Source organism: Vidua macroura, chromosome 5 (assembly GCF_024509145.1).
Source record: "Vidua macroura isolate BioBank_ID:100142 chromosome 5, ASM2450914v1, whole genome shotgun sequence".
NCBI lineage: Eukaryota > Metazoa > Chordata > Aves > Passeriformes > Viduidae > Vidua > Vidua macroura.
Genome location: NC_071575.1, coordinates 2,966,040 through 2,981,649, shown reverse-complemented (window position 1 = coordinate 2,981,649; position 15,610 = coordinate 2,966,040). Strand labels below are relative to the sequence as shown.

The 15,610-nt window shown below is 41.1% G+C and overlaps 1 protein-coding gene across 1 annotated transcript in view; it reads right to left on the bottom strand.

Moving 5' to 3' along the window:
- Positions 1-15,610, bottom strand: part of PDE3A (phosphodiesterase 3A) — a 223,594-nt gene that overhangs the window by 68,168 nt on the left and 139,816 nt on the right. Inside the window, exon 2 of the mRNA XM_053978622.1 lies at positions 9,101-9,151. Coding sequence (XP_053834597.1) covers positions 9,101-9,151 — 51 coding nt within the window. The remainder of the gene's footprint in view (positions 1-9,100; positions 9,152-15,610) is intronic.

Genomic DNA, 15,610 nt, shown 5'->3' with positions numbered 1-15,610 from the left:
TAAGTTGTTACAGGAAATTGAAAGAGCACCTTGTGACACTACTCTCAGCTTTGCAAAGTTGTCAGGAACTAAAATGCAGTCTTCTATCATCACAAAAGCTCCAGTGCTACCTAATTTTAATGTGGGGTGTGTTTTTTTTTTTCATTACAAAGCATCTGACTGTATCAGTCATTATTAATTTAGCCATCCCTCCCTTCCTAAGACCCTGTTTGCAGTTGCTTAAAACTTTTTCAGGTCTGAACTTTTGCACTGACATTTCCCCTTGCAACAGTCAGCCTGTATTTGGAAAATTTTATCCAGCACAGGCATTTCCAGGAGACTAAGGGACACTGTTATACTCATTTTTAACTACTCACCCCTTTTGAGGTGCCCCACTCTGGTCTCAGAACATTCTCAGTGTAGCTTTTGTTTCAGAGACTGGCATACAGATGCCTCTATTTTGGCAATTCAGAGAGATTTGCAACCAGAAAACCTGCAGAGAATTCTAGCCCGTGCTAAAGCAGAGCACTTGAATTTCAGGGGTAAGTTTATGGGTCTTAAAGGTAGCCAGCAACTTTAACCATCAGATGCCAATAAATTTCACATCCCCTTAAATCCAGCAAACTTTTTTTTCCCTAAGTTTGCAACTAGAAAACAAAACAAAAAATATCCAAAGCAAACAAACAAACACTCCCCAAAAACCCAAACCAACAACCCCCCCCCCCCCAAAAAGCACATGAACAAAATTGCTTAACCTGAAGACCTTAAGACTCTAAATTTATAAAAGGCAACGGAGAAAGATAACCTTTACTCAGAAAATCACACCATATAAAAGTCAGGGTTCTGAAAACAAACGAGTTAACAAAATTATGAAAACTGCTAAAAATTAAATTATGAAAACTGCCAGGAAGAGAGGAAAATGCAGGGAGATTCAGGTGTGTTTCAGGAGTCTGATCACCCCAGATGGAAAAAAATCTCTTTCCTCTGCTCCAAATGGTGACAGCTCACAATCCCATCTTCTCCTTGCAATTGCCATAGGCAATCCATATCTGCACCACACCAGTGGACATGCACTCCCCAGCCTGAGGAAAAAAAGCTTGGGAAAGGAAAAAAAAAGGGGGAAAAAAGGACAATTATCAGCTTCTGCCACGATCTCTGCTTTTCAAAATATCGAGACAAATGGCACGGTGCCAAACTTTCTTACTCCTACTGTGCTGCTTCTTCAAGGAGTCATTTCCCCAGCATATATTTCCCACTCCAGTTTGCATTTCAGTGCTGATTCCTTTTCCAAACTGCACTGATCAGCAGCATGGCTATGATCCTACAAATTGCAACCTTCCTGAACTGGAACTTGCTCGCTGAATGAAGTAAAATACAATTTGAGTGTTGTCAGCAAGCTTCTCTGCCTCACAGCTGGACTGCCTGGCCAGCAGCAGGACTTGCACTGCAAATCTGGGAGGAATAAATGTGGAGAAGGGTTTTGAAGAAGAATGGCAACACTTCTGGAAATCTGTGTTGAGCTCCTGCATAGGTATGAAGAATAGTGACATGACAGAGTGAAAGCCATTACTGAGCTCCCAATCCACTCCTGTCCCCTTGCCAGTCACTTTGAGACAGAGAATTGGAGAGCAGAGAGGATTCTCAGGGTGGCTGACACCATTTCAAAGGTTTTTCTCCATCCGAGGGGTGAGTGATGGATGTGGAAGGTTGCAGGAGGTTTGCCCACATCATCTGGGTCACAGCTGTGACAGTATGACAGGTCCTGCCTTACCTCAGAGCAGCAGGGCAGAAAGAAATGGTCCCACAGTCCCAGAGAGTGCCTGTGCCTCAACTCCTCATTCCAAGAGAAGCAAGGACAAATCTGAGGCAGATTATTTCTGTGAGATAGCTTTCTGCTCTGCATCACCCATCTGCTGCATTAGAAAGCAAGGAAGAATTTCCTAGGTAGTGTCTTAATCCCAGGCTCAGCTTTCTGCACCTTTCCTGCTGTGCAAAAGCAACTCTCCCCCCCCAGCCCCTTATTCCAACCAGCCCACAGCCCTGCCACGAGGCCTCTTTCTCATAACATCCCAAACCCTCCAAATCTCTGCTCTGCCACTAAAGCTTTGAAAGCTTGTCAGCTGAATGAAAGGATAATGTAAGGTTTTATTAACAATGAAGAACTGCGAAGACCCACAAAAACATTCTTAACAGGAAACCTTTTTTTTTTTTTTTTTAATTGTAAACTGTTTTCAGGTGAAGTAGAAGGGATTTGGTTAGGTACAAGGATCACTGCAGTGACGTGTCCCAGCAGGACCCTGCTCTGTAGTGAGCACACTGTGGATATGGAGGCTGCATGATGCAATGTTATATGAAACCCAGGAAATCCCTTGGTTTTTCATTTTGCAGTTATGACTCAGGATCAGTTCATTTGCTGCTGAGCACCCTTCCACAAACCCTGTGGAAGTCTGTCCCACCTACCACATCAATGGTAAGGAACAGGATATTGCACTGTGCATGCAAACTGCCTTAGGCACAGCTGTGCTGTGAATCACTGGCAGGTAAGAGAAGCATCACTTCATGGGTTTTACACCAATCCATCACAATCTAATGCTGCAGAAAGCATTACCACTGCTCACACTGCTGTGAGCACGAATTCCTATCTAAAAAAATATTACTGCTTTTATTGAACTGCATAGTACATTCCTTTCAACTATCCACAGCTATAAAATATATATATATAAATACATGACTGTTTAAAAAATACATAAAAATATATAAAGTATGTAAACCCCTATAGCAACTATTGGTCATGTTCTTCTTACATCATTGTGGAAATCTAGTTTGTGTTTTTAAGTTCACTGCCACCAATGAAACAATTAGAAGTTTTCATCATGGGAAAATGTGGGAAGATTTTTCCTGTCTTAGGACCAGTATCAAAACAAACTTATGCTCAAAGGCTACAGCTCATGAAATTTATAGGGAATTCCAGGTAGGTGGAAATACTCAACAGCATTACATCAAATATTTAACACCTCTGGCTCATCTGGCTACCACAACATTTTAAATCCATATCCATTCAGTGAAAGCATCCTCAGTTGCAGTTCTCAGGAATAAAAAATTAGGACGGGTCCAAGAAACAAGATCCTCAGGCACACACACCAAATAAAACCAACAGAGAATTACTCCCCAAACCCCTGTCTGAAACTTCAGAGAGGGCTTTCAAGCAATCTGAACAGCTGGATGGACAAGGAAGAAAAGCATTCACAAATTCTTTCCTTAGTTAGATAAAAGTAATTCCTTCTGGAATTATTGACAAAGCCATTCAAGATTAAAGAACTAAGAAATATTACAGTTTGTTAAATAGAGGCCAATAGATGGTATTTAATTTTTCACTATTTAGCTTAAATTTACCCATGCAAAACACCCCCAGGATAAAGATATATCTTCCACATGTAAAAATGAACACGATGATCAGACACTTTTCATCAGCCAAACCCAAAGAAATCTAATTCAGGGTTCCCAGTTAAATCTACTTTCCTCACTCTTTCACACCCATAAAATACAAAACAATGAGCGGAAAATTCCTTTGTCATACCAGAGCCTGGAAACCATGGAGACCTCTGTGATGTAGTGTCTGAGAGCATAAACAATGCTCAAAAGATCAAAAATAAAATTATATAACAACCTAGCTCCAAAAAATCCCCCAAGCCAACAACCTCCAACTATATTGTCTGTAGACTTCATAACCACTCTTGGTTTTTCTCTACCCTTACTTCTCAGGCTGCTCAGCCTTGCCTAAACAGTTCTGGGTGTCATTTGATTTCATGCAGAGAATGCAAGATGAGGAATAAAAATCACTCTGTGACTTAAAAAACCCCCCAGAAAGTATGTTCAAATAGAGTATCAAACTTGACTGTGGACTTACAGCTTCCACTTTCTTAAAAGTCACACCTGCCACATTGTTTTACACCAGGAACAAGATCAAGCCAAACATCCCACTTCTACAGTTTGATTTTATTTCCTTCCTTTAGTTTTTTTTTTTTTTTTTTTTTTTTTTTTTTGTTGTTTGGTTTTTGTTTTAATTTTAGGTGGCAAAAGCCCATTTGGAGAGGTTTTGTTATTTGTTAACACAAATATCTTTCATCTACTCTGAGTAGAGGAGCAACCTGCAATATAACTGCTTACCTGTCAAAACATAAAGTCATTTTGTCCAGGTCAGCCTAGAACACTGTAAGATACTGAACCCCTTTAAGGACTAGAGAATGGATTTGCACCAAAAGGCAGGGACGTTATTTTTATACAACAGCTTGTGAACAGGACCAGCCTAAAACACTCAGCAAGTTGCCTCTTTGGGGTTGTCATCTTGCACAGAAACTGCATTTTCCTTCAGTCAATCCTTACAGAGTCACACTATGCTCAAGTTAACTGTGTTTATTTACCTGCCTCACTTGCTGAGTCTCACTTTCCCAGAGTGGCAAGATGGGTCAGGGAAATTCCCTTTCCTCTTTTAAAACCCTGCAGGGGGCTTGGGGGACTGATGGAACTGATGCACAGCTCAGTGCAGCCACGCACACCTCACACCTAAGTGAGGAATAGTTATTTTTCCCACATACTGTGGTACAATAGGGTGTATGATGCAATGCAACATTAGGGTTAGAGTGATTCAAAGGAAATGCTGGAAAAGTGAGGCTGAAAACCAGCTTTCCTTTGAATAACATTAGTGTCTCTGCATCTTCTTAACAGAAACAAGAACACAAATGACTCACTTCCTAACAGAGCATTTATTTATCCTTTTTTTCTAGGAAATTTAAGAATGCTGGACTGATCTGGATCAATTAAATTCCTTTCAGTACAATAAAATTGTATTAATCAGCAATGCCTTATTATTTTATTGTGACTAATAATGTGACAGCATGGTTTTGTTTTTTGGGTTTTTTTTGACAAACAATATTTCTGAAATCTCTAGAAGTTTCAAGTTATCTTTCAAATCTACATAAAATATGGTATGTAATCTTCCCAGCCCTTCTCCCTCTTAATAAAAATGCACAGGAAGATGCTTCTCAAAAACTGGCATTTCTGTTCTTCCTGTCAAACAATTGTCTCTTTTCTACAGATAAAGACTACCATTCATAGTCAACTGTTTTATAAATGGAAAACTGAGATGGAATTATGATTGAGAAGAGAGTGGAGCTGTAAGCTCACCAATATTCTTTCTGTAATTATTTCTTTTATTATCTGTACATCCCAAGCTAAGTATTGAGCAAAAAAACCAGAGAATTTTGGAATGCCTGGAGCAAGAAGTAGGAAATATACTAATCACACTGCCATTCATCACATCTTAGTCCTGCTTCTGGAGACAGTATTTGCTTTTCCCAGCAGATGTTTACATAGGTTCTGTTTGCACCTGCTTTTCTCTCATCTTGGTTAGCACACTTGGAATGGCACATCAACCAAGAGGACTCTGAAAACGCCGAGGCTCTGCCCATGCCCCAGCGACCTCATACACACACACACGTATGTAAGATATGAAAGACATGAAATGTCAAAAAGTCATGCACCAACTGTAGTCTACAATTTCCCTTAGCCCTTAAAATACCCTTCCCTTAGTTTAAAATACCCTAAAGCCTTTAGAAAAGTCTCCTTTTTTGAGGCAGGGAGACTTTTTTGGTTAAATGCATCTGCACTAGTGGGCTGCCATGGCATCTCCACCTTCACAAACACGTGCCCTTGCAAAATCAGCTTTACCAACGTTTTGCAGCATTCATAACGACAAATAACGAGCAGCTGGCTCTCACTGTGTCCAGAGAACCCCTACAGCCCCGTTAGGTCACTGTAATCCTCTTTACAGTGGCACTGAGGGCACACTGAGACACGACAGATTCCCAGAGCACAGTACCTGGTCAGCAGCAGGAATGGACTCCCACCTGCGCTTCAGCAAGTACAGAGATTTCCGGCTCATCATCCTGAATCTGCTCTGGAGGCTTTGCCAGACTTGACAAAAAGGCTTCTGTCCCAAACCAGCGGCAGGAGCCTTAATTCTCACTCCTGCTCTTCATTGTAGACGGCAGAGCTCCCCGGAGCGCGCAAGTTTTTGTGAGCTGCCAGGTGGAGACTGCTCAGAGCCCAGCTCCTGCTGCTCCCCTAAAGCATCTGCGTCCTTGCAGTGCCACAGCAAGAGGCTGAGGCAGCGAGCAGCCCGGCTTCCAGCCACCAGCTACCTCGCAGGAAGGAGCCTGGAGTAGGTAGACAACACCAGACGCACTCAATCTGAAAATAGCTGTTGCTTAGGAACTGGAGGGGTAAAACGCAGCACCTCGGATGTATAATTGAGAGCTCTTATAGTTAAAGAGAATTAAAAAGGCTGGACCCGTGCTTCTCTCTCCACCATCGTGCTTTTACAGCGCTGGAGGAACGATTGCTCGATTTCACTGGCTCTGGGGCTACGCCTACATCTCCAGCAAGCCAAACAAGTCTTGATGTCAGAGCAGCAAATTACTCCCACACATCCAGGAGCCCTCGTAAAAACGTGTGCACAAAGTGTGCCGTGGGTCCCACCTGAAAGATCTTGGCAGCACCAAGCACTGTGTTCTAGTAGAATGATTAAAGGACAATTTGCATATTTTTTCTGCAGAGCAATAATATTCCAAGGATGAATTCTGCTAGTCACACTTTCTTGTGGCACGTGCCAACATTACAAATGGGATGGATATTTTCCCCTCACACGATGTGGTTCTACAGATTGCATGTATATATTTGAGACTCATTTCCTCAGGTGGATTAAATATTCCTGAACAATTTGGAATTTCTTTAATTTGGAACTCAGTTTTGAAGTTTGACGCCTAAATTCTTAATTCTAACACGTATTAATCTTTAAAATTAAGCATGAAATGTAATGAAATTCACTTTGCACTTCCTGCTTCATTTCAAATCCATAAATTCCCAGCATGGAGCACTTATAGCAGGCAGTGCTGTCTTCAGGGATGAAAAAAGAAAGGAAAAAAAAAAAAAAAGAATAAGCATGTACCAGGAACTCCCCGCTCTTTGTAAGGCAACCTATAATTCAATCTAATTAGAGCAGCCTTAATAGTATAATTATTCTAAGAGAAAAGGAATCCTACAACATACATACACATACATGTGGGCAGTCTCAAAAGGGGAGTGCAGTGGTGGTCACAGCCATGAGCAAGTTAAATACTGTGAAGGCAGCTTTTTACTTGTGCCATTAACATTCTATTGAATTGCAGATGCATATCACGAGACAAAGTGCTGCAAACAGAAATTCCCACAGGCCTCAGTGAATTTCATTTGAGATCCATCTCTACCTGGAGCTCCAGCTCTTTGCATTTCACTCCCACGTGCAGAAAAGGAACATGTTTTCCAAGTGGGCCATTAAGAAGTATGACATGCACTGTAGTAGCTTCCCCTCATGTTTCAACACATGCCATAGAAAACCTACTAGCTCTTAAAAAAAAAAAAAAACCAACAAAAAAACCCTTCACTGAATCAGAGCTTTTTTAATGAGTCTTGATAGAGTAACTTCAGGAGTTCCTACGTGGATTTTAGTTTTACATTATGATAAACCAGTGATTCTGCTTCCCTTTTTTTCCTTTCTAGGTTTTAAGGTATTTAAGTATATCTAAAACATCATTCACCTTTATTTTTCAGCAAGATCTTATTTTTTACAACAGGTGCATTTTTTAAAGGACACAAACTGGCAACAATGTAACTGAACCACAAAAGGATTTTTAAAAGTCTTTTCTATTCTGCAACAAATCAGAACCTCCTTAATTTCTCCTAACCTTTCAAGGAGCTTAATTAAATTAGATTTAATGCTATTCCTATCTAGACAATTTTCAGAGTCATGTAAAAGAGAGACTCTAAAGCTACAGTGGAAAAACTGAGGCATATTTACTCCTCTCTAATGAAACTTTCCCTCCTTTTCTTCCTTGGCTTTTGTGTCTGGGCAGTAGGATAACACAAGGTAATCAGAAAGGCTGGGTCATTTTGGGATTCTTCATCAGGAACTGTAGTGAGAGAACAAGGGGGAATGTCTTCAAACTGCCAGAGAGTAGGTTTAGATTAAATGTTAGGTAGAAATTACTTTTTGTGAGAGTGCTGAGGCCCTGGCACAGGGTGCCCAGAGCAGCTGTGGGTACCCCTGGATCCCTGGAGGTGCCCAAGGCCAGGTTGGACAGGGCTTGGAGCAGCCTGGGACAGTGGGAGGTGTCCCTGCCCATGGCAGAGGGCTGGAACTGGATGATCTTTAAGGTCCCTTCTAACCCAAACTGATCTATCATTCTGCAATTTTCTTTTCCCACCTTGTTATAGATCCTTTAATGCTTTTATGACACCTCTGGACTGTCATTTGTACAAAGTATCCACGTGGAAATCCTTCACCTGAGGTAAAAGCAAGTACAAAAGGCTAATAATGTAATCTAATAATGTATTTCTGTTCTTTCAACACTAGATAGGAAAGGCTGTTTTACCCAAGCAGGAAAATTCCTGAACATCAATACTGGTAATGATGCCTTGTTTGCAGCAATTGTAATAGAGAATTACAAGAGAGAGTTACTAGAGGTAATTTTGGAATGGATTATGATACCATTAACACTACTGGCATAATTTCCTTCCAGTGACAGGTCAAGGCAAAGCAGTGGCTACACGTGGCTTCTCTGCACCTCCCCACACTGTTCCAACACCTTGGTCAATAATGAAAGGATTCATGGTGAGAGAGCCATCCAAGTTTTAACAAGTTTGTCAGGTCAAAAAAACCAAAAAAAAAACAAAAAAACAAACCACCAAACAAAACCTACCCACACTGTTTGAAATTGCATTGCTTTGATGTCCTGATGGAGACAGCTGAGTAAGAAATGCTTTCTCCATACATCTAATCCATCTTTCTGCTACTTAAAAAACCTTTCTGGTGGATGACTCAGCTCTGTCTTGGTTCAACTGTTTGAATTACAGCTCAAAAATTATATTAATGAAAGCTGTCATGGTTTTATGCCTTTTTCCATTGCTCCAAACCCTGCAAATATTAACAAAATTAACAACTTTGCCAAAATCAGATGGAAAACTTGCTTGAATGCCTCAAATGTAGCAAAAGCCAAAATTGAACACAAAATACTGAGCAACTGACCTGTGAGCCTCTGGGTCCTCGTTTGTGATCCCATTCAGAATGCCCCATGAGCTGCAAAACAAAGAAAAGCAGAGCTAAGTGATAAATTGCACTCATTAGCTTTAATTGAAACACTCATGCTTATATCCATTACACATTTTTCTTGGAAATAAACAGGTTTGCTTTCATGATTTATCTCACACAGCTTTTAGCCTCACAATAAAGCCACGTAACACTGTACCTTTACATTCAGAACCCAAACACATCTGGCATCACAACTCTGCTCATGCCAATAAAATTCCCACTGCCATAGATTCAGCTTTAGCCAAATGTTTAACACTCATCTGGCAAAAGGACAGCTGATACATCAACAAGGAGATTACCAAAACCAGGGCACATTTGATTAATCAGCAATGTACATTTTATATCAGACACGATAAGTAGAAACAGCTTTAAATCTGTTTCAACATTGAATTACGGGGTTTTTTTGTACATCTGCTCAGGGATTTCTTCTGGGCATTGTTTGCTCCTACACACAGGAGCATTGCTTAATTCAAATATAAAAATATGTGAATGAAAGATAGAAGGGTTAGTGTGGCACGTACTGACTTACAGTCATGAACATTTTCTTGCTCATTTTTCCCAACATTCTTTCCCAAAGGAAATGCCTTCTCCCAGTTCAGAGGTAGGCAAGGAGATTTCCAACCCACACTTATTGCAGAACATGCTTTCAAAACACTCATCCCAGGACAAGAGGTTAAAACTACTTTGCAGAATCAGGAAAGCCACATGCATCTCCTATTATGAGATTTTTTTTTTTTTATCTTCTCCATTAACTGTTCCTACTTATCCCTTTCTTTCCCAAGGGCTCCTTCTTTTTAAGTTATTCCTTACAACCATCTACCTCCAAAACTGGAGACAAACCACATATGAAGAAAGGCATCAAAAATCAGAAATGTCACATCTTTTTTTTTTTTACCTGATACAGCCTTGTGACTGGCCCCCTCATTTTACTGCAATTTTTTCCTATTTCCCATGTACTCCTGGTGGAAACGCTGGCTCTGCTGGGTTTCCCTGTTTGTTCTCCATTATTGCATGAAGCACAGCTTTGGTGTTTTTTTTTTTTTAATAAATAACTGTAAATAAATAACTGGTGTGCAAAAACTACCAAGAGATGCACCTACCAAAGGTTACGTGCTTCAAAGAAATTCTGCTAGAACCCTCCTACCTGTCTTTCCTCTGTGGACCAAAAAACCCTCTTCAGTTTTACTTCTTAGCCCCTGTACTTTGGGAGGAAGTAACTCCTGCTTTCTTAATTCACTTGGCTAAAAAGAAAATTAATTTAGCAATGAAATAGTTGGCTCTCACAATTAAAGAACAAATATTATGTATATACTAGGGGAAGATTTATAAATTTATAGTTATGTTCCCCCCATTTTACACTGCTCTCAGGAGATAGCTGGGACATTTAAGAAAGTCAGCTCATTACTACAGCAACACCTGACCTCAAATCAAGATCTCAGAAAGTAATCTCCACCACTAGACAGCAAAGAAAGAGTCAATAGACAAAACTGTAAGAGAGGCCAAAGTGTTAAAAAGCAGAACATTGTGTAGATGAGAACATAGTAGAGAAAATCCTTTGCTCCCAGCGCTGGGTTTATTTTCTCTAGTCAGTCTTCTATTGTAATTTTTGATAAAGTTTTAATAAACCTTGTTAAACTTTTTCAAAGTAAATACCATTTCTCACAATAGCTCACTGAAAAGAGAAAGGTTGCTTTCTTACTGCCACCAAAAATGAGAGGTGTACTCATAAGGCAGGCCTGGAATCACTGTTCCCATGGGTAGGGATGCTCCCAGTGCAGCCAGTCCCAGGAAAGCAGGCTGATGTGTGCCAGGGTGATCACCACTAGCCCTCACACTTAAATCAAGTCCTTCTAAACATTCCTTCCCCTCTAGGCACAGTCTGCCCATCCTGATCCCTATTCTTGCCTGGTGCTTCACATCTCCACAGTGAGTTTTCAGCCCCACAGCCAACTCCTGCTCTGCTCCACCACTCCTCCTCCTGCCCAGCTTGCAGGTAGCTTTTGTTTGCCCATCCCTAATCCCGTCCCTCCACCACGAGTGGGCAATCCTGGGGGGCTGCACAGACTGGGTGTTGCAGCAGCAGCTAAGGCTACAGTGAAAAGTGAGTCCAAAGGCTGTAACAACTCATCCTTGCCCCATTTCCCAGTGTCTAACTATCAACATCACTCACAGAAGAGAAGCCAAGTCACCAGTGAAGCAGTCACAAATTCATTGGAACCAACAGAGAGAGCCCTTCCTTATTTTGTCACCATTTTATGAGTAAACTCTTTGTAGCAGTTTACACAGCCCTTGTCCAATTTCATTTCTCCACAAGGGTGCCTTGGTGGAATCAGCCACATTTGTATTTTTGCTGACAGATCAGTTGTCCCCAGCATAAAGCAATGCCCACACCATTGTTATCTTTCCCTGGATGTCCTCTGTCTCCCTGTGCCTGGATGTTCTGCTGAGTGACATGGGCTGTGGCTGTCCCCAGCTCAAGCAGTGAGGTTGTTCTCAAGCATTATATCTAATCCATGATCTATGAAACCAAACTTTTCCTACTGTTGTTATAGAAATCTAACTTGGCTTTAAAATTTATTTCTCCCTCGTTATCTAAAAAGCCGTGCTCATCTCATGCTAGAACGTTCTTGGCATATGGTGGTCCCTGCTAACAGCAGCGAAGGAATGGAAAATGAAGTGAAAAGGATACCACACAAAAATGCCTCAGAAAGGAGAAAACCCCGGAGTTATGACAAAATCTCTGCCAGGCCAGCATTTTACAGAGGGATGATTGCCTCAGTGTGACACCTTTTAGCTCAACAAGCCATACTCTGCTCAATTGCTTCTGAACCCGATTTTCTTTTCATGGACAAACAAGAGGTGCTGGAGCATGACACCCAGAAAAGGAGGAAAGAATGCCTGAACTATTGGGCTAAGTAGAAATCATTATTTCCACAAGCTGAATAAAAATTAAAAAATTAAGAAATCAGAATTAAAGGCAAATCAAAGCCCAAAAAGAAACAAAAAAACACGAAACCAAACAACAAACCAACTACACTCAGAGAAAACAGAGCATGTGCATAAATCCATTTGAGTGAGTCAACCTTCTGAAATCATAGAAAAAGAAAATAATATACTGCTTAATTGGTGCGTGCATGCAAATAGAGATAATGACATAAAATGCATTTGGAAGTAGAGGGGGTTTATGTTCATCACTAACAGATGGGTTTGCTCCAGACCCTACTACCTCCTCTGAAAGTTCTCTGGAATCAATTTGGTCCAGAGTGATGATAAACAGCCTCAGAGCATCAAATTTATTATTCTTACTGACCAGGCAACTAAGGCTACATGTATCAGCAGCAGAAAAGGAGGGGTAAAACTGAAATCAAACTCCCACACAGCTCATATGCATGCAGTCTCTCTTAGAAGAAAAGGAGCTACTTTACATTTCATCTGCAACTGTCCTGGAAACCCATCCCTGGCAGTTTTAATACTCACAGATGAAAGCAGCTTTTAGCAACAAGAGCGACTCTTGCGTGTTCAGGAATGCACAAAAACCAGCCCTGGCTAAAACCAGCTGGTTGGTTCTACCCTAATAACTGACTTCCAGGTCTCCAGGGAAAACACTCCCCCTTTCCAGCTGAAGGTGAGGACTGTCAGTGCAAGAGGAAGCAGGAGTGGAAAAGACCCCACACCAAAATGCCACACACAGAAGAGGAGAAGTGAAAGGGGTCGTCTCCTTTTGGAGATGTAGGGTGGGGGGCCTGTGCTCTAAATTTCAAGTTCTTCACCATGAAGTTTATTGACTTGTGGTCTTAAAGTTTATGTTACTAATGCAGCAATACCTTCAAAGGAGTGGGGAATGGTATAGAGGACTGTCTACATTACATCAGATTTCTGAGATACCCATATTGAAGTAGAACAAAGCCATTTAAAAAATAGCATCTTCAGCCCTCGCCTCTCTAAATGCAGTTCTTCTCCTATATGGTTATTTAATTAAAGCCCCAGCAAATGATTACATAAGGATCTCAACTTTCATTAAAATTCATAAACCATAATTCTTAGCCTCCCTAGTATTAGAGAACTGCAGAAAAATGTGACCCACACATATTGTAGGAATTCTAAGTAAATAAGAAGACAGAAAGTGAAGTATGACAATTTAAACCTTTTCAGCTGTTTATAAGTCCTGTTTTTCCCTTATACAATCTTTTCTGGACTGGGGGGTTTAATTTTGGCACACTGGAAACAGCAATACTGCTAACTCTGCAATGGCTGGAAAAAAGATGAGATAAAAAAACTCCAACAAAGCCAACCAGAAAAAAACCAACCCTCTGTGACTCAAAACTGAGTCAGAGTAATAGAGAATACATAATCTTATCATAAGGACCTCCCCAGCTGGGCACAAGTCAGGAAAAAACCCCAATATTTAAAATACAAGCAGTCCCATGTATATTCTTTGAAAGGGAAGGGAATCCTCAGCAGCAGAATGCAACAGCATTTTGAAACCACATGGACTTATTAAAGCATTGTTTAAACTCAGCATAGTTTCATTAGAGGGAATGAGCAGATCCTTTCCTTGTAAGTATTAAAGAGGACCCATTAATTAATTACATCTAGTGTTTAATAAAACCCTTTAAATCCATTCAAAGTCTATTCTAATTCTATTCAGATTATAGTCTGTTACTCTGGAATTTTATTTCGACACATATTTACACATACACAACACTTTCACTGTTCTAAAAACAACCAGATGGTGATGACAAAAGTGAGCTAAACCAGCCAGCAGTCACCCAAGACAATAAATGGGATTCAAGAAGACTGAAACAAGATCACATAGACCAAATGCACGTGAGAACCTTGCCCCAGCTCACTGGCTCCTTCCCTTGCATTTTAAAGGCTGAGACTGTGGCTGGATACCTCGTTCCCATTACAGTGAACATAAAAGACTCCTGCTTTCTCTAGTGGAAGGTGAACACAAGGCAAAGCACAGGAATGTGAGAGAAATTGCTCCTCTGCTCCATCTGGGATTGGGAGCCAAACACTTGCATCCAACATTCCCCACTGAACTGGCTGTGATACATGAATAGGGCAGCCTGAGCTCTCCCAAACAGCCGGGAACCTGCAAAAATGCCATTTTGCCACTCCTGCAAGGATTTAGCACATTTAGTAGCGGTAAAAATGAATTACCAATGAGATTATGGGAAGTTTTGGCTGGGTGGTAGCCAGCAGCTTTAAGAGATGTTCATATTTGGGAATCAGCATCCAGAAGAGCAAGATAGGAGCACCCAATCAGGCTGGCACCTGGTTTCAACCTTCACCAAAATAGCAGAGCTTCTATTTAAACATGACCATAACATCTTCCCTCTTTGGGAGAGATTTAGTTGAATGGGCATGTTGAGGATGTGAAACAGTGTCTCACTGTTGAGCTCTTTGACACTGCCTCCTTACAGCTTGTGCTGAATGGGGCACAGTATGATCCATATTCTCTGGCTGAATGGGTATTAGCCATGCTCCAGTCAAGATCATATTTCCACTGGTAATAAGAAACTGTTTTGTTACCAGCATGTAGGCACAAAATGTTCCCGATAAGTTCTTTTTTTGGTAACGAAAAAAAAAAAAGCACAAATTATTTCCTTGATTACATATTAAGGAAACATTTATTTTTACAAACATGCAGGAGTCAGGTCACACAGAAGCCAACAGGGTGTTTTTGCACATGCTATTTTGAGTAGGATTCCTTCTATCCGATAGACTGTTCCCTGCATTTTCATGCTAATCAAGATAAATGAGATTATTTACTGACTCGATTGATTTAGGGAGGGAATTTTGGTGTGGACACCATCAGCAGGGGTAGCTAAGCAGGCTGGAGCTGCTGAGATTCACCACTGCCAGATCCTGATAACATAACACGGGAGCAACTGGCTGCTCTGACCACCTTCTCCACCAAATCTGACACCCTGAGGTGTCAGAGACGCCTTCCTCGCTGTGTGGTGAGAGTGATCACACACAGGCACGTGCAGGCCATGACACACAGGCAGCAAAGGCCTCCAGTATTTGGAAAAACAATCCCTTTTCCACAGCCCCTGGCCAGCTCCCAGGGTCAGCACAAAGCACGAGATGTCAGAGCTGCACTGTTCGGCCAGATGTGTGAGCTGCGTGCTCGTGTCATCACAGCCACTGTGGAGAGGAAACTCTCCACCCAAATGCTCCCAGCATCTTCTAGCCCTGCAAATCACCAAGGGCGGCCTCAGTTCCAAGACTGGTTAAAAAAAAAACCAAAAAAAAACCAAAAAAAAAAAAAAAAAACCAACAACAAAAACCCTAAACGAAATAATTCACCGCAACAAACCAACCAAAGTAATAAATTGGGGTTGAGCATTTAAGAGCCATTCAGGTGCTTCCTAATCAAAGACATTGTTTCAAAGGTTTCTGGGCTGCTGGACAGCAGCTGGAAGCAGAGATAAGCTT